Below are 23,036 nucleotides of genomic sequence, written 5' to 3'. Positions count from 1 at the left end.
TCATAATTAAAGATGACGAATCAGGGATTCTATTAGTTTAAGTGTTTAGTCTTACATTCAGTTTCAGTGAAGAATCCTTTGCTTGGCCTTGTTTTTAGATAGCACTGTTTTACATCAATATACACATTACACACTACAGGCACAGACACATGTACGCTTGCACACACGCACAGACACACACATGCACACCAGTGTTGCGCGGTCTGCCCGAAATTAAGCGGTCACCCGCGGTTATGAGTCATAAACAAAATATTTTAATGATATTCGGGTCATTTGCGGGCGGGTCAGTTAAAATTAATTAAATATATATTTTCTACAAATAGGCCTACTTAAAATATCACGAGAAAGCTAGCATCAATACAGTAAAGCATCAATACAGTAAAGTCAACAGTAAAGAAGCAAGACGCGAGTTAAAATAATAAAGACACCCCTTCAGGAAAAGCGATATAGGCTATGGTTATGGTCTAGGCCTACTTCTTGCGAAGCCATTTAAAAGTATGACAGCCAAAACGGGCAGCCTGCAGGAATAAATGTTATGGCACAGACTACACAGCCATATCTACCGGTATGTATAGGTTCGCGCATGCATAAAAGTTACCTTAGTTCGTTGTGTTTGTGACTTTAAACAGTGGATGTGCTTTAGTAAAGCTTTGTGTTTCATTCAGCATTATAAACCAGTTCTTACGCTAACGTTTTGACCAGCAATGTATCTCTCTTGCCTACCTCGCCTCACCATTTCTGTTTTCGAAAGAAAGATGTATGTCCATGGCCTTCAAATCTTATCCTAGTGTTCTTATCCTTTGTGCGTTGCGTGCGTGCTTGCGCTCTTATTCTCATTCTTTCTCCTGCGCAAACATTATGTCCTGCATGCTTACTGCGTGTAGTTCTACTGCATCAAGTTTCGTAAATAAATTAGTTTGTTTTTACAGAAATGGCCTACTGTCACACTGCATGCAGCCTATAACCAAAAGCACACATTTTGTAAATAAGCGGGTCGGATCGCAGGTCGGGTATAATTTTGTCCTAATTAATATTCGCGGTCCGAGTTGCGGTCGGGTTGATTAAAATATCGGGCGACCGCGGGCCGCTTGTGACCAAACCCGCGCAACACTGATGCACACTACAAATGAATGCTCAGACCAAAGCCTCAAAACGTAAACCATACCTTAAACATAGTGTAACCACAACTTAAACACATTTTATGCTTTGCACTTTGTTTGTAATTCTGTTTATAAGATATTTATTGTGAAACACATGGTTTCTTATATTTCTTCATAAACGAAATATCTTGTAATCATTGGGAAAGCACTTCAATTCAAAATGCAAAACACATCTGGTAATTGTTAATAATACCCAAACACATACCTGAAAACACTTACAGAAAAAAAACTGAACATCAATCAGTCTGAGACTTAGACTACACATAGACTTAAAGTAAGCCATTGTGTACTTGTTCAATTCTCACAGTTTTCAGACTTTAAAACGTTGACAGCCAAAAGGAATTCTCCCGAGGCTAGCCTGTCACTATGTGAGAGTATGAAAATGAAGGAGAGATAAAATAATTAGTAGTGTGTCTCATGAACGTTTAGTAAAAAAACACTTCAGCCCACCCCCTTCAGTCAGAGACATTGGGGACAAGGCTGTTGGGACTATCAGTCTCTTGATTTGCATGCAATGAATAGCCTACTTCCTTTGTTCTTTCATTCAAAATCATGAAGTTACAGTAAATGTGTCATCACAGTGTTGCTCTTAGGTGATTGGTCAGTCAATGATGGATGCGATATTTCGGGTTTAAAACCACTTGGTCCTGACCTGAGTATCATACTTTTCCTGGAGGACTCCCATCACAGCCACCATGAGGAAGATTTGTGTTGTCCTTACTCTACTTCTGATAGCAGGTGAGTAGTGGTTGGCATGCTAACTTTGGAGGATATCTGGGCAGCATAGGGCATAGGCATTTTCATTAGGTGAGAAGGGTTATTTTTTAACATTCTGCTGCTATTTCTAGGTCATTTGTGAATGTTTTCAACTTAAAAAAATACATGACTGACAATACAATTACAAATACAAATACCAATACATTATTGGTAACACTTTATAATAACTACACACAATTCATTATTTATTAAGCATTTGCAAACAATTAGTAAATAGTTTGTTCATCATTTGTAAAGTATTGTTCCTACATTAATTCTCATCAGTAAAGCATTTGTACAAAACAGTTATAAATGGTTTGTTCATAGTAAATCAGTCTAAAATTCTAAATTATTTGTAATACTTAATAAATTACGCAATAATAATTTGTTGATTAAGTAATATTTATATTATTTAACAGCTGTGACATATACACATGCAAAAATGATTAGTTAGGGTGTGGATACATGTTTTATAAACCATTTTCAGTAACACTTTATTTTAATGTGTCACTGTTACAGTGTAGGCTACCCACCTAATTAGGTACAGTGGTACAACCTGTGTAACATGTACTATCAGGTACTATCATTGTACTTGCATTATGTATTTGTTGGTACCTACATATAGTTGTTACATTGTAATACTGAATGCTTTTACAAAACTTTGCCAATTTGCCTAAATTTTCATCAGAGGCAAAGAGCTGACCTGATACCTGCTGGATGGGGTAAATCTGGTCATGATAGATTTGATATACAAACCATTCTTAGCTCCAGTCAAGGCCTCATTGTCTTCAGTGTACATGTAACGGCTGTGCTACCTTGTTGTTACTCTTTGATACAGTGGAATAAACCTATTAAGTGTACCAGTTAATTACTTACATGTACATATGGCATGTATGTTGTGTCTTCGATGTCTTCGATGTCTCAGACACTCCGTGAGTAGGCCTAGTGCAAGGTGTTATAGCTTACAGTTATTATTTTCATGTAATATTAGTGAAACATTGCTTTCCCGAAATTGATGATAAATGTGCGCATATATCCTCTGGTAGGCCTATGTCGCGTGCCTCAGCATATCGTATAAATAATCATGGTGGGCCGCCATGGCCAAAAATGCCCGGGCCATTTTTTGTTCCCAGTCCAGGGCCCACTTCCCCGAAAGCATCTTAAGCCTAAGAGCGTCGTAAAGTCCCTCTTACGAACGTCTTAAGATTTGCCGACTGTTTCCCGAAACCATCGTAGCTTAAGAGCATCGTGAAAACACTCGTAGATCTACGAGTGCTCCAGAGTACTCGTTACCGGCTAAGAGCGTCTTAACAGTACTTCTCACTGAGGTCACCAACAGGACATACAGAGGAATTACAACTTAGAATACATAATCCAATTTAGGTTCCCATTCTTTATTGTGTTTACCTGTGATGAATCAGATTTTGGCGTGCAAAATAGCCTACATTTAATGGTCATAATAATGTGATGAAAAGCGGACAAAAATGCAATCAAGTTATGAAACGAGACGTTGCCAGAATAGTTTGACATTATCTTTGCTAAGTGAATATTTTATTAGGCCTATGAGGTAAAAAGCAGAGAAAGCAACATGTGGTTTAGTCTGTAGCCTACTGCATCAAAATCTAAGCCTACACATTTCCTCTCTTTCTTACTCGATTAATGTGTAGATCCGAAGTTTAAATGGTAGGCCTATAGCTGTGACGTGCAGTCACCTGACATCACCGTCAAATCAGAGGATATTTCAGAACTATTAACGTGGACAGCTCCCCTTAAGAGCATCTTAAGAGCAGTGCACGCGCGTTCACGCTACGAGCATGTTCGGGAAACAGTCGGAAAAACCAAACGAACGATCGATGAATCGTAGAAAACCCTCTTAAGAGCGTGTCTCCGTCGTTATCGGGGAAGTGGGCCCTGGACCATTCGTAAGCTCTCTCTTAGCGTTGTTTGAGCTATTAAGACGCTAGTCGCCGCCACTGTGCAGCAGTCTTTAGAAATCAGCGCAGCTCAGTAGCCTACAAGTCAAACTGGTAGGCCGACAGTATGTATAATGTTGTGGCTCAACGATGATTTTATGTTATGGAAATTTTAAGACTAACAAAATATGTTCGCAATGGATGCAGGTCTATTTATGAAGTTTAGTTTATTTGGTATCAGAACTAATATGGTGGTAATTAGCCTAGCCTATTTAGTAATGTCATTAAAGCGTTCAAATTGGCAATCACTTTTGATAATTAAAAGCTGGCAAAGAATTTACCTCTAAATTGCTAAGATCTATAAATGGGTAAGCATGGTGGTGTCCAGTAAGCGACCAACTAGGCCTATGGCAGCGATCCAACGTGTGTCCTTGTATTGAATCAAAAACGCCGTGTAGTCCATGTCGCTCCATAGCTCTTTTTTGTTGCTGTTGCACAAGTTATTCTGAAAGCTGGAAAACGGTGTCACCTTGCGCAAGCTCACCTCGTCCAGCAAAACTTCAAGTTCCTCTGACGAGAAGCTTGGTGCCATTTCTTTACGTTGCTTCCCCTCCATACTGTATCTAAATCTCTCTCTGTTCATTGTAGATATGGCTGCTTTTTATTGAAAACATTAACCAATGGCATTTTTTTAATTTGAACCTTGAATTTCCCCTGGGGATCAATAAAGTATGTATCTATCTATCAATACTGCATTAAACAGAAGTAACTGCAGCTGCTTGCCAATCAATCATAATTGTAAGGTACCTTACCATTAATATAAAAGTGTATTACATCATTTTAAGAAGTTGTTAAACCCATGTCAAGAAGCGGCACAAGTGGCACAACGGGATAAGGAGGGTGGATGATTAGCGAGGGATAGGCCTACCCGGTCTAACAGTCACAACATATCGTGTGAACATATTACTGACAATTTGATAATTTAGTTAATAGTTTATATTTTACTGATAACTTAAACTATGTTAAAATAAATGTTACTGGAATAATTTGAGGAATGTTTCATTTGCATAGAACGTGTTGTCAGAGGCGATTGTAGAGTCTGTGGGGGCCCCAAGCAAAAATTCCAAGGGGGCCCTACCGACAAGTTTTATGACCATTATGTTACATCACCATTAGGTTTTTATGTTAAATAATAAAAATACAAAAACCGTATTATAAAAATTATTATATTTTGAAATGTATCTCACAAAATATAATTTTGAGTGCATGGTGTATGCACTCATAATGATTCTCTACATCTTTTTACTGCATTGCCATGAACAAAGTAGAAGCAAAAAAGGGGTTTCTTTGTTGAACAAATTGGGATGCAATGTGAACCTTGAATTGGATGCCATGCAGGAATTTGCTAGGATTTCAAAACCGGATGATGAACATGCTTTGCCACAAAAACAGACAAAAATTCGTAAACGTGGGGTAAGTCCAGCTATATGGAGTTATTATTTTGCTGTCACTTTGTCTGTTTTATAACCCAGAAGGATGTACTTGATATAAAATGATAGCTCTGTGTCTCCTCTTTCATCTGACGTGCGTGGCATATCTATCCGATCACGGGTCCGCGAGTAATTCAAACGAGAATGGGTGTGCAGCGTTGGTTTGTGTACATGACGTTATTATTTTGCAGTTACTTCGTCTGTTTTTATAAGCCCAAAGGATCGATATTCATGGTACCAATGGATAGCCCTGTGTCTCCTCTTTCATCTGATATGCTTGCCATATCTATGCGATCACGGGTTTGCGAGTAATTCAAACGAGAGTAATGGGTGAGCAGGTGAATGCAGAGAAGTATAGACTGTAATATATGATGCAATTTGATTTAATTTTATGATTTTCTTTTATTTTCATACTTGATCGTACAGACAAGTGCGTAGTCTCGTTGGAAAGCCCCACTTCTGCTCTGTCACGCAATAAAAGTTTATCTCGCTGCAATGAACAGTTCCGGAGCAATGTAACAAAGAAGAAATGGTCTATTTTTTGATGCACTTCGCGTCAATCGGGTTCTAACAAATTAACGCGTATGCTTGGTCCTTACTGCATCGCGAATCGTGATTAACATGTTATGGCTGACAGCCCTAATACAAACATATTATGTTAACCATCTCCTTGCTTAACTAGTTGTAACTACCGCTAGCTAGCTGAAGTTTACTGTCGTATAGATGTAGCAAACCATGTTCAATCTTTCTGTCAATTAACATTAGCCTACTATAACTTCATTGAGTAGGCTAAATGCCAAAATCCGATGTTGATCCGTCATCACTGCACCCTCGATTGACGTTTACCACAGTTGCCTAAATATGTGAGGATTCTTTGAACTTTTTTGAACACAGATCCACTGTCCATAAGGCCATAGCATAGGGCCTACATGTGCACGTACTGTTTGTACAACAGGGCAGGAGCACGCAAAATACATCATTCAATCTCTATGGACGAAATTCTCGCTTGACCCACAGGCAAACGCGCTGAGAACAGGTCGGGGGCCCCCTAGCGGCTTGGGGCTCCAAGCAGTTGCTTGGTTTGCCTGTTGACAAGGTGCGCCTCTGCGTGTTGTGTTTCTTAACGCCGTCATGCACCTTCACCTGAAGTAGAAAATCGATTCCTGAGCAATCGATGTCAACTAATTCAGCACCTTCACTTGGGACAGCGCCTTTGTAACGTCGAACGTAAGAGGCAGTGTGTTAAGAAGCTTCCTAAGGGACACTTCGGGGAACACACTTAGGAACATAAACAACTTTGGTAAGATATATCTTTTGAGTCTTCTTAGCGCGCTAAGAGTGAGCGTTATCGGGGAACCGGCCCCTGGCTCTTAATCAGGGTAGGAATTTCACGGCGGCCACAACGGCCATGGCCGTCGTAGCCCCTTGCGTTGGCCGTGATGCCCCTTTAAAAATCAGAGGTTTACAGGCCACGGTGGCCTTGGTGCCCCATCTTTCAATATTCTGCTTTGCGTCCTACTAATAGCGATTTTTATTTAGCCTGTGGCCTGTCAAAATAATCTTAGCATTCACAGCGCAAATTAATTTAGTCTTTTACGCAGTGGAGAAAGTGACAGTGCAAGAAAGAAAGTGCGTCCAAATTCACCCATTCTTCTCAGTTGAACTACTTGCGAAGTAGCCTACTCATCATCACACAAACATCACAAGTAACACATGAAAGAGCTTTTCCTCAGCTTTTAAACGATGTTAGCCGATAATTGCTGTGTTGAACGGTTCGCGAGAAAAGTAAATAATATAATTCAATTTAATCATTCTACTGAAGGTTTTGCGTCCATGATCTCCCTACCCATTCATCTCTTATACTTCACGAACCCTTCTTTTAACACATGACAAACCATATATCAGAATAAACAGCAGACTTTACCGAACACAAAGGTGTAAAGCAGTCCCCTGTACAGTTAGCCGTTCCAGCGTAATCCAGTTTTGAATTTGCAGTAAATTTCAACATGTATGGATGTCTCCAAATTTGGTCTTTAAGTTTTACAACGTGGTTAAATTGTTCCACATGATTTCATAACGGGCCAAATACAAAATAAACGTTACAAATATCGCGTAGATATTGGTAAACCAGAGGACAGCTGACTAAGAGTTTGTGAAAGTAGCCTTAATGATCACAAAATGCTATGCATGCATCTAGGCTATTTGAGTTTCTTAAAGCTGAGCTGTGCTTAAATTGTTCAATACATGATTTCATAGCAGGCCAAATATAAAATAAATGTTATATATAGCCTAGATATCTGTAATTATTAGATGATCAGATGATTTACAGTTCTATGTAATATGTCATGTTTCATGTTTTTGTAATGTTTCATACAGTGATGCAGGTCCACTGCAGTGAATAGGCTAAATATGGTGAATGGTGAAATTCCAAGCCTGCTCTTAATAGTCTGTGGAGATGCCTCTCGCTAATAATGAATCCCTCCAATGCCAGGCTTTTCAAAAATGTCTTTGTATTTCATTCCCAGCCTAAAATAGCACTCTACCATACTATCCCTGTCCATTGTGTGACAGCGCCTGTTCCTGTTTGAGGAGTTGCGCTTGATTTGCTCATCCAGCTGTCCAGTGCACAGCCTATAGGCCTACCTATTTCGTGGGAACGAATTAATATTTCGTGGCCACAAATTACCTATTTCGTGGCCACAAATTATCTATTTCGTGGGAACGAATTAATATTTCCGAGGTGTCCTGTTATACAGAATTAATGGACGAGGACGAGGGGCAAAGAACTCCCCAACTCCTCCGACTTGCCTCCGCCCGAGTCCATTAATTCCGTATAACTGGACACACCTCGAAGGCCGTTATCCGCTTATCACCCGGTACGTTCTTATGGGTTAAGCATACAATCTGACTCTCTTAAGACTACACATCCTGTTCAGCTGTTTCCTCTGCCCGAAACTGTTCTCACTATGGTAATTCCCTATTAAATAATTTAACCATTTAAACTATCCACCTATTTAACCTATTTAACCATTCCAACTATATTAGACCACCAACTACCTTGCAACCAACATAACAACCACCTCAAGTACCCTAGCAACAGCCTAGCAACCACTTCCTGTTACAACCTAGCAACAAGTTAGTTACAACCTAGCAACCAAAACAACCAATGAGATTAACCTAGCAACCAGCATAGCAACGGCCATGGTGCGATTTGTAGGGGGGGGATGGGGGGGATTTCCCCCCCTCTGGTCTTGATATCCTCCCCTCTGCTTAATTATTTTCATCGCCGGGGGGGACAACATTTATCCCCCTCTGCCCCTCATATTGATTAATGCTACTTCATATAAGTAAAGCGCTGCAACGTGAGAACAGTCTAGTAGGCTAGCCTACATAATAATCTGACATCAGAAACGCACTGTCACCGTCAGCACTCATGCTGCTGACACAGTGGCTGCGTGATAACTTAATTTGGCCTTGATCGTGCAGGACATTTCAGAATGTCGACTGTGTAATCCATCATAAATGGATAGTTTCAATGGAAAAGTTAGCTGGACAAATGAAAGAAAACGAGGATTCAGTGAAGCATATCGTCATATTTTAGAACCTTCAAAATTAGAAAACTGATGCAACTGAGATGTAGGACAACTCCACGTAGAGAAGAACGTAGGCCTATTGTCCGAAGGAACTTACATTAAATGAGGAGATATTTGCTGAATGTCACAAAAAGTGTTACAGAAATTGCTTGGCATCGCTTATTCAATGGCTCTCTACCGAAACACCTGTAGTTTGCGGAGGACGAACGAGAAAGCACTCGTTTGATAAATCAGCCAGTAGGCTAGGCCTAGTAGACAAATAACTTTCAGAAATAATCTGTACTGCAAAAACGAATGTTGGTGGGTATTTAAACTATCTAGCGGGTGTTTTAACAGCTGCAAGAAATAGAAGCTTCATGGTCTTTATTTTCTGGTTCGTAAATTATTTTCATAAAACTTCAAGTTGCCTTATAACTTTACTCTCCAAACTCTTCACTGCACTGTAGCCAATTAAATGACAGTATGATAGTAGGCTATTTATTTTCTGTAGGCTACAATAAACACATTTATTTTTTCAACTTTTGCAATATTACGCACTTGGCTACTGAACGCAAATCAGCAGGAGAGAGAATGCACGTAGCCTACACAGCGTTTAGCGCAATGTGTGCTATTTGGTTACCAACTAACACAGCCAATTCACTAACTCAAGACTTCAGTGCCATCATATACAATTTTACATAACAAATACAGAAAGGATGGAGGCAGCAAAAGTAGAGGAGTCATTTCAGATGGGGCAAGAACAAGGTGAATTTGTATGCTTGTCAAAACATAGTCCTACCCTGCATTAAAGGAGCTGATCATCATACCAAGCACACTCGCTGTTTAAAGTCATACACCACAGTAAACTAAAACTAAGATAAAGGTAAATGTTACAAAGGTGGCAAAATTAATATAGGCTATTATTAGCCATGACATTGCTAGGCTATGAATCGTTCATTCATTTAAAAAAAAAAATTGGGGGGGTTACAAACTTATTCAAAATCATCCCCCCCTCTGGTTTATATACAAATCGCACCCTGGCAACGGCCACACCTAAGTTAGCAACAGCCTAGCAACCACCTCAAGTACCCTAACAACAACCTAGCATCCATGTCAAATAACTTAGCAACAGCCTAGCAACCACTTTTACGATGACAACCTAGCAACCAACATAGCAACCAACATGATTACCCTAGCAACCAGCATAGCAACGACCATAACTACCCACAGTCCACAGTTACCATAACTTCCATATTTACAACCTAGCAACCAATATAGCAACCAACGAGTTTAACCTAGCAACCAGCATAGCAACCACATAACTAACCTAGCAACAGCCAAGCAACCACCTCAAGTACCCTAGCAACAGCATAGTTACCATGTAAAATACTCTTGCAACAGCCTAGCAACCACTTTTACGATGACAACCTAGCAACCAACATAGCAACCAACATGATTACCCTAGCAACCAGCATAGCAACGACCATAACTACCCTAGCAATAGCCTAACAACCACCTCAAGTACCCTAGAAACAGCCTAGCAAACATGTCATATACCCTAGCAACAGCCTAGCAACCACCTCAAGTACCCTAGTAACAGCATAGCAACCATGTTAAATACCCTAGCAACAGCCTAGCAACACTTCCACGATTACAATCTAGCAACCAATATAGCAACCAATGGGATTAACCTAGCAACCAGCATAGCAACCACTTTTACGATGACAACCTAGTAACCAACATGATTATCCTAGCAACCAGAATAGCAACCACTTAATTTGTCATAACAACCATCATATGTACCCTAGCAACACTATATCTGCATTCTTTGTTTTTACTCTGTATGATATTTTACATCATATGTTTAGCATTTTCATGCACTGGTAATTCCTTGGGAATTGCATTTCTTGTATTTTAACATTACCATTTTGCTGGGCTTGAAAATTCCCCATCGCCAAAGTGGGGAGTGAGTGAAGAAGTTTGAGAACCACTTGAGAACTGATAGCCCCAAATATATTTACATCTTTCTAAAACTGTTTTCCTTGTGTCCCCTGCATGAAATATAGGGCCTAGTATAAACATAGATAGCTACTTGTGCATTTACGTAGAATAGCTGATGGGGTATACTGCCTGGTCGCAGCGAATGAAACAGCTGTTTCTTTCGTCCCTACATAGAGATTTGGCCTTATAGCCTGTTAGGCTTCCCTTGAACAAACATGCAATGTGAAAGTCTGGGATTGAGGAGAGCACTAAATGGTCTACTGAATAAGTATAGGCATGAAGTCGAACCTTTAATGAAAAACACTATCAACTTAGCAAATTAAAATGCTAATGAAAATTGTTCATCACATGTAATTCTGTGATAAAAATAACATAACCGTAAGGTATTTGGCTGATAGATGGAGGTTAATATGCTCTATGTTTTGTCCAAATGTCTATCATTGTTGCACTTGAAGAAAACTGGAATGTTTGATTCGTCCCATTTTCGTATCCTACCTGCAATAAATGGAAGATATATTTTCCTTCCTACAGGTGTGTCTGTTGGAGACATTCAGAAGAGAATTGATGGTGGGAGGACGTGCAGTGACGATGAGAAAAAACAGTTTGTATTCCTAACAAATGAGGACTATATGTGCAGTGGATCTGTCATTGGAAATGGTCAATGGGTGCTCACTGCAAAGCACTGTGATACAGGGTACGTTGACAACACATCGGAAGATCTTCTTCTTTAGTTTATTGGCAGATTACTTTGTTCAATTGTTGCATACCACCAGTGTGTAGACTGTTGCAGAACCTTTGGCTACTCCATCAAGCATATAATAATGCAATGCATCAAAGCAATAATAACAAAACAGAAACCAACAAAAAAACAACCAAACCAAACAAAAAAATATTAGATTCTACTTACATTAACTTAGTCTCTTTCAGGAAAGTAAATAAGGGTTTAATTCTGTCTCTTTGCATTCCTTGTTCCCCAAGAATATCATCAATGTTATCGTCCATTTCTTACCATCTCACAACGGAAGTGTTTCCAGAGGATACTTAAAAGTGATGAACTTTCCCACCTTAAAAGTTACATTTAGGAAGTTAGTCATCTTGCTGTTTTATATTCAAAAGTAAGCAATGTAAATTATTGTTTTGTCTTAATTATTGTATTATAATTAGTAAAGGCTCATGGAATGAGTAGTAAAACTATGCACACAGTCTTGTAGCCTACCTTAGCTGGATGACCAACAGAACAATACAGTAAACAAGGTTTATGTAGTATTATCATCCTTTTTTTAAGTTTGCATATTTGTGTTAGACATATTGCTTGCAAAGACTATGAGCATCTCCACTAGGTTGAATTGGTAACATTAATTACAATGGAACCTGCACAAGGTTAATTACTACCACATTAATTACAATGGCACACCTGCACCACACAGCTAGCACTTATGCCCCCTGAAGGCAGACTCCAGCTTCCAGTTTATTCAGCTATACACTGCAACAAAAACAACCTAACCAAGTGTTATTAATCTTTTATTAAGTTCAAAAAAGATTTTTGTTAAAGATCAAAACATCTATTTGGTATTGTTTTTAGTATTATACTGAAACTCTTTCTACTGAAAACAATACCAACTATAGTTTCTCATCTTGATATAAGATTACTAACACTTTAGTATATATACTCTTTTGATCCCGTGAGGAAAATTTGCACTTGGTTAGATTGTATTAGATAAGCAGTTTTTGCAGTATTAACCCTCTAGGTGCCATGGTCGAGTTTACTCAACAAGATGCATCACTAAAGAAATCGGCTGATTTTGTCAAATAGGATGTCATATTTCTTTCAACCTCCACTCCACTAGATGGCAGACATGTCATACGTCATCCCCAACTCATAATAATGTCATGCTTTTAAACAAAATCTTCGAGCTAGAGCGCATTAAATCAGTGCGAGCAATAGCGGAGCTAGTGTATGTGTGAGCCATTTTATCAGAGCGATATTGTCAATGTCAGCGAGTATTTGCATTAGATTATCGTCTAATGGCATCAAAAAGTTTACCCGTAATTAAGTGTTGGGTCTTCTATTCGTGGACCCTGATTCTGAGGGGGAATATCTGCCTTCAGAAAATCATATTGATTCGTTTAGTGACCAGGCTTCAGATGTGTCCCTGCCTTGCAATGGTGCAACTGGACAAAGTGAGAGTTTAGCCCTACACCAAGCACAAACGTTGAATTCTTTTCCCAATGTAAATGGTCCTTTGCCCAATGTCAGTGGTGGGAACAATGTTTCACGGGGTCGGAGTGTTCATTGGGAAGTTAGCAGGCGTTGAAGGTGTTTTAAATGTGATGCCTGATTATATGATATGTGAATTGTATTTTCTAGTTTTACCTTTTCATACGTATGACACTGATATGCTGTCTGATTGAGTACATTTGTCAATAACCATGATTTCCCTTTTAACAGAAAATTAAGCAGCAGCTACACAATTATGAACATCGGTGGACAAACTCAGACTTCATCTGATCTTAAAGTACATCCCAAAGCTGATCTAATGTTGATCAAGTTAACTAAAAAATGGACCAGCATTCCCCTAGCCAGTGCCACTGCGTGTGCAACCATAAAGAAAACCTTCTCCAAGACAACTCCAGTCAACTTTGTTGTTGTTGGCAGGGAAACAAGAGGTGTGTGTAATATTTTTATACATAAAATGGGGAAGTTTAGGGTCATTCTATAGAAACATCAAATTTTTGCATGGCAAAATGTCCAAAACAATATTTATTTATTTTTACATTTAAAGCTGCAGTTGGCAAGTCTGACAGATTGAGGGGACTTAGCCAAAATTCTGAATGTTTACAACTCTCATGGCCCTCGCCCACTACCACCGAGCACGCTCTCATCGAATTTAGTGCTCGTCAGTGCGCACCAGACTGCACCAGACTAGAGCTTAGATCGGGCCCAAACAATCAAGCCCGACCCTACCCGAGCCCGTGCACATTGTGCCCGAGCCCGACCCGGCCCGACACATTAACTGTAATTATGAGCCCGAGCCCGATTTAAACCCGACATTTTTTTTAAATACGTGGGCCATTATAACTGACGTTCTCAACTACAATTCCGAGCTGTTTGAGCTACAGAAATCTGTTTAGAATTATATTAATGATTAATGCAACGGAGGATGAAGAATGTAGGCTAAACTATGTTTGTTTATTCAGAATGGAATGGATTGCAAATGAATCCGAATGAAGAAACGTAAGCCACTTACAACGTAAAATGATGTCCCTGCAGCAAAACTCAACGCATTTCTCTGTGAGCGCTTGCCTCGCTCTCAGGTGTACAGTGTATGCTTGGAGAAGTGACAAAAGAGGACATTGAAGGCTGGCTATCATTATTTCTGCCATGGCAAGCCTGCTTCATGTTCATCTTAAAGTCTTTTTGCTGTCATAGGTGAACATTGTGCGCACTTAATGCACGCAACAAAGCATACCAGACAAATGCATACCTCCGACTTTTCTCCAAACTTGCTCTAAGTTATTTCTCCTGTTTTCATTTTTTTTCTTTACATCTTCAAGCTTCACGTTGCACTTAAGCTACACAATACAGCACAGCAGGCCCGGTATGATGCATGCGAGTGGAGAAGCTGCGCATGACACGTGTTGCAGATGACATTACAAATGACATTTTGTAACTCTGAGCCTAACTTGTATAACTTTGTATACACTTGTTACTTAGGCCTACTTTGATAAATATAGGCTATAATATTTCTGAGTCTGACTATGGCATAGCTTTAGCTCCCCACCCAAGTAGGCTAATGATTAAAAAAAAAAAAAGCTTGATCAAGGACCCGGCCCGGCCCGACCGAGGATAGTGGCTGGAAATATCGGCCTGACCCGGCCCGCGGGTCAGGTCGGTTCAAGTTCGGGCTCGGGCAGAGAATCTAAACTCTATACCAGACTGTGATTGATATTCAGATCTCACACAGCCCTGCTTTGATTGGACCAGAAGAACCAGGAGCTGTGGATTTTTGCAAAACAAGCTCTAGGTGGAGGTAGAAGTGCAGTTTTTTTTTCTAAAACCGGCTGATTCATGTTGTTCTGTCGGAGCATACTGTAGTGTCGGTTTCAGTGAATATGATCAAAAAAATCTTGCCAACTGCAGCTTTAAATTTAGACCACATTATCATTGAAGTAATTTGCTGTAAGAATACACATAAGTTAAGCTTAATTGTTTGTTAAAATTGTACATTTATTTTAGGTTTTACATGTCATCTCTGAGGCACTGGTGTTCATTTACATGTACATCTTTGTCATTGTAAGCTGTCACTAGCATTACCAAAAAGTAACACCAGTGATGGTAACACCAGTGACAATTTCGTGGGAAAACTGCATTTTACAAAATGACTGCTGTAGGGAATAAAAAAGTCAGTTGTTAGTCAGGCTAGATTCACTATAGTATGTCAATTGAATCCATTTGTATTCTATTTTCTTTAATTGCCCTGAGAGTTAAGAAGTTCATACCAGTGACTTTGACTAAGAGCTTCAATAAGAAATCATTATATAAATGCTAAAAATTCTGATATATGAAAGGAGGCTGTGGATTTAACAAGTGCCTTTCTCCATAGACCTTCAGTTATTAAGTAAAAGGAAGTCCAGTGGTGTCATTAGTATGATTGCTTGTATTTCAAAATAAGAGTTGTTGTGCAGTAACACCAGTGGCATGACACCCTGGGACAGATACATTTTTAATAAAACAATCACATTCATTTGATATTTTGTATTTAAATATTGCTTATAACTAATGTGATAGTTATGCATGCATTGTTGCAGTGAAACTATTTCAAAAACATGTTTTTTTGACCTCCGAATTTGGACTCAATCTGTATACATTCAGTGTTGAGTGTTGGGACGGACAATTTTGTGGTGCTTGGAATCCTATAAAATCGATTTAAAAATAAATACTGTCACTTTGACAACAGCTTTGGCAGCAATTTTTTAAAAGACAAAGAAAATACAACATGGGACATGGGTACAGAGCAAAGACATTAACAGCACACTACCACAGAGGACACAGAGTCAGAGACAACAGAGCACACTAACAACAACAGCACACTAACAACAGCACACTAACAACAACAGCACACTACCACAGAGGACACAGAGTCAGAGACAACAGAGCACACTAACAACAACAGCACACTAACAACAACAGCACACTAACAACAGCACACTACCACAGAGGACACAGAGTCAGAGACAACAGAGCACACTAACAACAACAGCACACTAACACAGAGGACACAGAGTCAGAGACAACAAAGACTAAGGAGAGCTAAAATATATTAGAAAACTAGAACACTAGAAGCAGTGACACTGCTCAGTGTAAGCAAGCTTTAAAATACTTTTAAAAACATTTAAGGAGAGTAAGGAGTCCATGTTGAGTGTGTGTTGAAGCTCATTCCAAGCATGTGGTGCAAAGGATGAAAAGGCAGATTTTCCCAGTTTTAGTTCAAAATGACAAAAGACTACAAATATAACTGGGAAGTTTGCCCATTAGGGCCTTTGCTATAAAGATTAAAATATGGATTTTTCTTCTTAGATGCAATGAAGTGCATTGAACCTTTTCATATAGCATGCAGTGATGTGTTCTAGAAGGTGCTCCTATTACAGTACAAACCGCAACGCAGAGTGATACACCACATCCAGTTTCTTTAGGAGGCCTAGAGAGGCATGCATATATATTAAGTCACCATAATCTAACACTGATAAAAAGGTACTTTGGACCAATGTTTTTCTTGCAGTAAAAGGAAAGCAATTCTTTAAACGGAAATAAAAACCTAACTTAGGCCTCAATTTCTTTAAAAGATTATCTATGTGAACATCAAAAAATAACCTGTCATCAAGCCAGATGCCAAGGTATTTATATGAGGTTACCCTTTCTATATGAGTGCCATCCAGTGACAGTATTGTATGGTCAGAAATTGGCCGTGCCCGTGTGAAAGTCATATATTTTAACTCCTTATTTTAGCCATTTAATTTATACTATTTTCAAGTGTGTATGTACTGTAGTGTTTAAGGTAAATCTGAATTATGGTTCTATTGTTTGTCTTAATGTTTTCATATCTTGTGTCCTAGGTGTTATAGGAGACATGAAGGAGTGGATACAACAGGTTTTCAAAGTTAAGTGATGAAATTGCATTTTTGGTTATACATTTGTTTTTAAATTTGACCTCAGATAATTGTTATGATCAAAAAAGGTAATGTGATGTGTGTATCTGCATATTCATGCTTTGGTAATTGCTTATGACCACACCTGTCCTACAGTGACATTGACATGACATTGTGTGTTTTTTGTGAAAATGTTTTGCAGCTATGACTGTCGATAATGTATGTGTTCTCTTAGTTTGCTTGCGGTGCAAGAGTAGGAATTATTCACACCTCTGGCAAATATTGATTTAATGTTTAAATTTTCTCTTGACCAATAGGTTTGTTGTGACTGAAAATGACACTGCCACATGCCAAGAAGTTGTAAGAGAATGTAGTAGTAGCATAGAAATCAAAGAAAGAAGCATTTTCACATTTTTTTATGAAAATGTCATTCAAAATACTCTTTCTAAATAATCAATGGAAACATCTTTATTTGCATTCACAGCTCTCAAAATGGTTCTTATAACACCTACCAAGCCTCTCCATGTCTCCACAATGATTCTAGACCACACCTTTTTCACAGCAATCCAGGTTTTGAGGCCATTAACTTGGCCTTGTGCTCATTTTTTATGGATTGAGGTCTGGACTCTGGCTGGGTCGCTCTTAAATTTTTATATTGTTTCTTGTTCACCATTTATTTCCCACTTTGGCTGGATGTTTTAGATCATTGTCTTGATATAGTTTTTTCTCATGATGCCATTTAGTTTAACAATGTTACCAGGCCCCATTGTCTGCAAAAAACAAACCTAATACATTTCTACAGCTATTCTCCACTGTGGTATGGTATTTTGGTGGTTGAAACGTCCACCCCATCCTAAAATGGACCACTTGGTCATCATGGATGCTGATCATGGATCACTGTTCTCTAAACATGTACAACTCAGCTGAACCTTTATAAGGGCACACCTAGAATTTAGATTTTAGTGATTTCATTTTTTGACCAAAGGGATATGATCTGAGATTGGCATAAAAAAGAAGCATTAAACCCCAATGACGCCATGTCCATTTCAATTGTGGGGGTGAGAAATGTATTCTTTTGAGATGTTTTTCAACTAGTGGGACCTAAAGGATAACAAGGTTAAGGATAGGAAGGTAAAGGATAACACTAAAACAAGGGGCTACATTAAGATTCTGGAGGAAAAACTCAGGCAGACAAAAAGGTTACCTAGTCCTATTGACGTCCAAATGGGGTCATGGTTAGATGTCCAAATAGCGGACCTAGTTTGCATGTTGTGCAGTTGTCCAGAATTGGTCTTGGACCGACTGACGCAATAAGGTATATCTTTTGGGCTTTTTTATGCGTCTAATCAGATAGGATAGTGGAGAATGACAGGAAGTGAGTGGGAGAGAGAGTCGGGGTGGGATTCGTTAAGGACCACGAGGCAGGAATCAAACCTGGGTCGCCGGCGTACGGTGCAGGTGCCCCAGCCAGTCACGCCACAGCTGGGACCACGGATGCAATAAAGACATGATCTGCATCTAATGACGTCTAATATTTAGTGGGACATGTCAAAAAGATGAAAACGTCCATGTCCCCGTAACATGCTTCTACCATTCTGTCATTTTCAGTCAGAACAAACATATTGTTAGATAAAACATTATATCAATATTTGCCAGGGGTTTGAATCATTTTGTTCTTAAACTGTATATATATATCATAAAAATTGCAAATAAGCAAAAAACAATGACAGTGAGTTTTTAATTATACAGGGAAGAAAGAACAGCCCAGGTGTGGAAGCATTGCTATTGAGTTGTGTGTTCAAGAAACCGAAACTGGTGCCATATGTTTCTCTGGAAAGAACGTTGGAAGTTCTACCATCGGGGTAAGTTCAGGCTAACTTAAATCTGCAATAAGAAAAACAACAAAAATAACTAATAATGAATGCTCCCAAAGCAGACAATAAATAAAATATAGCTGCAAGCAGCAATGAGGGGGCCAAGCAGAATAGGCTGAAGTAGCCACGGTGACAAGATAGAACTCAGCAGACACCCGGGATCAACAAGGCTGAAACAGGGCTGAGTATTGCCACCGCCTCCGCCAGCAAGCCCCCCCACTTAATCACCCCAGCCCGTCCCACCCCGTCCTGCCCTGCCCTGCCCTTGCACGCACGCATTAGAATTAACTGGATGGAACATGTTGTCATCAGTTTCACATCAAAAAATAAAAGATTGATAAAACACATCGGCAACTACACATCAAAATGCATTATTGCTAATTGCAGCACCCCCTACAGGTCAAAGGTCACCAATTTTTTTGAGCGTCCTCCTAATGGGGTCATGAATATATGTAGTAAGTTTGGTTATGATACATGGCAGGGTTGCTGAGATATGAGCTCACTTCCAATTTCGATTGGCTGTTACGGGCGAATGCTTTTGGCAATTGTTCCAGAGAGCAATATATTGATAGGTTATGGTCTGAAGATGGTCTGTTCCAATGTTGGTGAAGATCAGATGAAATTTGCGACCTGTGAAAACTTTTTGATGTTTATGATTAAATCTAACATGGCGGCCGAATGAATTACGATGACCTCACAAGTTGGCCTGGGTCGGCCTAAGGACCTCCAACAGTATTACCAGACACCACTAGTACATTTTAATTCCAAACACAACAGCAGCTACAGGCCAAAAGGCATGTTTCTTAATTACAGCGCCCCCTAGAGGTCAAAGGTCACCAGATTTATTGAGTGTCCCCCTGGTTGGGTCCTGAGTCCATGCACCCAGTTTGGCTTTGATACATGCAAGGGTTGCTGAGATATGTGCTCACTTCCTGTTTGGCGGCTTCGCTGCAAATTTCGATTGGCTGCTACAGCCAAATGCTTCTGTCAATTGTTCCAGAAAGCAATGCACTGATAAGGCATGGTCTGAGGATGGTCTCTGCCAATTTTGGTGAGGATCCGCTGAAATTTGTGACCTGCGAAAACTTGTACGTGTTTTTGATTAAATCTAATATGGCGGCCGAATCAATTATGATGACATCACAAGTTGGCTTGGGTCGGCCTAAGGACCTTCAACAGTAGTACCAGACACCACTAGTACGTTTTAATTCTAAGTACAACTGCTGCTACAGGCCAAAAGGCATGTTTCTTAATTACAGCACCCCCTAGAGGTCAAAGGTCACCAGATTTCTTGAGCGTCCCCTTGATTGGTTCCTGAGTCCATGGACTAAGTTTGGTTATGATAGATGAATGGGTTGCTGAGATATGAGCTCACTTCCTGTTTGGCGGCTTCGCCGCATATTTTGATTGGCTGTTACGGGCAAACGGTTTTAGTTCCGAAGATGAAAATCGATAACTTTCGTCCGGCTTGGTCTGAAGATGTTATGTGCTAAGTTTCGTGAAAATCGGACAAACTATGTGAGGCGTGAAACTTTTTAAAGGTTTTTGACAAAATCCAAAATGGCGGAAAATCCATCATGCCGGAAATTGACATCATAGGTTGAACTCAGCTTGGTCCTCTTGAACGCACGTCCAACTTTGGCCTGTTGGTGGCGCTAGAGCGCTGGTGGTGCCGGCATGAAACTTGGTGAAATTAATTATTGGACTGTCCCCAATCAGTGTGCCAAATTTCACAACTTTTGACCAGTCGGTTCTATAGACTTCAATGGCAGAAGCGTAATAATAGGGAAGAAAACATAGAATCACTATGGGTTGCCTCGCAGCTTCGCTGCTTGGCCCCCAATAATAATAATAGGAAAAGATAGAAACACAATGGGTGCCTTCGCAGCTTCGCTGCTTGGCCCCCAATTACGTTTCATCTTTATGGACTAGTCTGACAAAGTATAAATACAATTGTAATGCCTGTCAAATATTAAGAAAGACAATTGAAGGCAAAGAGGGGGGAAGATGTAAAGATGTGCAGGTCTGGAATTAAAAATTAAGAGACCACTGCACATTTTTCTGATGTCATCCTACGGTTTCTAAGTGATATTCAAATGAGTTGATGGTCATATTGAAAATTAAGAGACCACTGCAAATTTAAATATATCCGTCAACTGTCAAATGTCACTCAGCAATCGTAGGATGACATCAGAAAAATGTGCAGTGGTCTCTTCATTTTTTTTCCCAGAGCTGTATGTTCATATGAGTGTCAGAAGAATAATTTTGTGGAAATGCATGGATTCCAGTTGCTGCTACTGGAAGCAACTTTCCATGGAATTATTTTTGGAATCTGATCCTTTATCATACCTGTTCATTCGTACTCGTCACTCGACTTGTGACTAAATTCAAGATGGAGGTGAACGGTAAACTTCCTGAAGGTACTGTCTGTATAAATCGTCTTGTAAATAAACTACCAGTGCTTTTTCAAAGTTCTCAATGTCTCGTATTAAATGTCAAGGCCCTCGGAAGTCTACCAATGAAGTATGGAGCTACTTTGAGCCTCGTAAATGGTGTAAAACAGTGATTTGTTTGCATAGCTAGGCCGATGCCCGAGGCACCCCCTTTGAAAACATGTTGGTAGCATTGGCTAACTAGCGCCAGATTTCGGAGTGCAGGGGCCAAGCTGAGATGAGCTATGAGACATACGTTCACACTCGGTATCATCTTTCCACACACTTTAGGTCAATATCACACCGGAATTCTCCTTTAATGTTACCCTTAACCTCGTTGACAGACAGATAACTCTCAGTTCAAACGTGTTTGTGCCGATAATTGATGTTTACTAAAAGATTTCATCTTTTTAAACGTGTTTTCTGTACTCACGCCGGTGCACCTCCATTAGATTACATGCAATCGAAACATTTTCCCCCATGGGGGTGTTTCAACCACGGTAACCACGGTAACTGGGGGCGGTAACCACGATTATGACTAGATGCCGACTGTATGCATTGCAGTATTGTATGTTTGTATTTAATGAAAATACTATCCTGTTGAATTGTAACTGTATTTGCTAAGTAATTGTCTTTATTTTCTGTCTCTTTCATGTTAAAGGGTGATTCAGGAGGAGCGTATCTGTATAACTCAGAGTTGTATGGAGTTCATTCGGGACGAGATACATATGGAAATCCCATGGGTTTATCCATCTGTGAAAAGGAAATCAGAGACTGGATTGATGATCAAATGAACAACAATCCATAATTGTTATTAAAGGCTTAAATGTTGTCATGTTTGTTCTTGACTTGGCCAAATAAACAGGTGAAACAGTCCAGTTTTATGTGTCCTACCTCATTACCTTTGGGTAGTTAATGTTGAATCTATGCAATTTTGGTTTAACACCACACTGAATGTCAATAATGTTATTATACCCAATAACTACTGTGCAAAAGATTAAGTTTATCTACTTTATTTTCTGAGATATGGAGGATTAAAAAAGATCTGTGGTCTTTCCAGAGAGGACGCAGTCAAAAGCAGATGTATTTCACAGATACTGTACAGTGGGTCCCATTTAGAAGTGGCGACTTAATTTTTATACTTATACACCATTTTTCACTCATTACATAAAGGCTCCTGCTTATTCAAGTGTAAAAAACACTAAGACAGCCAGTGCCGGCCCGAGCCTTTTGGGGGCCCTAAGCAGAATTGGATTTGGGGGCCCCCTCCCACAACGCAGAGTCACCTGTGCTTGGCGATAATTGACAACTTCACACTATAATGTCATATTATAAATTAATACAGTGAGGTTATGTATTAATACAGTGACTGATTATGAACTACTGTCCCCCTGGACACAGATGCATAAGGACCCTCTCCCCCTACCCTATTTGTGCAAATGTGGGTACAAATGGGTGTGTGTGTGTGTGGGCGGGGGGGTCTGGTTCTGGGGGTACTCTCCCAGAAAATTCTGAATTTGGTAAATGTGATTTCCTGTATTCTGGTGCATTTTTGGGATGGTCAGCTGGAGAAGGGCAGTACCTAAATTTGTTCAGATTCATAGCCTTTTGCTTTTTGACTTATATGACTTCACACAACTACTTGGGGTTCAGGGTCCCTTGACCTCTTGGGCTCGGTAGGCTCATTCAGT

General features: G+C 39.7%; 1 protein-coding gene across 1 annotated transcript; it reads left to right on the top strand.

Moving 5' to 3' along the window:
- Positions 1–1,796: 1,796 nt before the first annotated feature.
- LOC143111466 (venom plasminogen activator-like) lies at positions 1,797–22,219 on the top strand. Its single transcript, XM_076273708.1, has 6 exons — positions 1,797–1,898; positions 11,424–11,586; positions 13,342–13,559; positions 17,007–17,051; positions 18,789–18,901; positions 22,007–22,219. The coding sequence occupies exons 1-6, from the start codon at positions 1,856–1,858 to the stop codon at positions 22,151–22,153; spliced, it is 729 nt and encodes a 242-aa protein (XP_076129823.1). The 5' UTR covers positions 1,797–1,855; the 3' UTR covers positions 22,154–22,219.
- The last annotated feature ends 817 nt before the right edge of the window (positions 22,220–23,036 follow it).

This window comes from Alosa pseudoharengus, unplaced genomic scaffold, assembly GCF_046254945.1.
Source record: "Alosa pseudoharengus isolate Yale_2024_CS ecotype anadromous, Long Island Sound unplaced genomic scaffold, YU_APseudo_1.1 YU_APseudo_1.1_scf_8, whole genome shotgun sequence".
Classification (NCBI taxonomy): domain Eukaryota; kingdom Metazoa; phylum Chordata; class Actinopteri; order Clupeiformes; family Clupeidae; genus Alosa; species Alosa pseudoharengus.
Note: the sequence above shows the minus strand (reverse complement) of the source record. Positions and strands in the feature narration are given on the sequence as shown.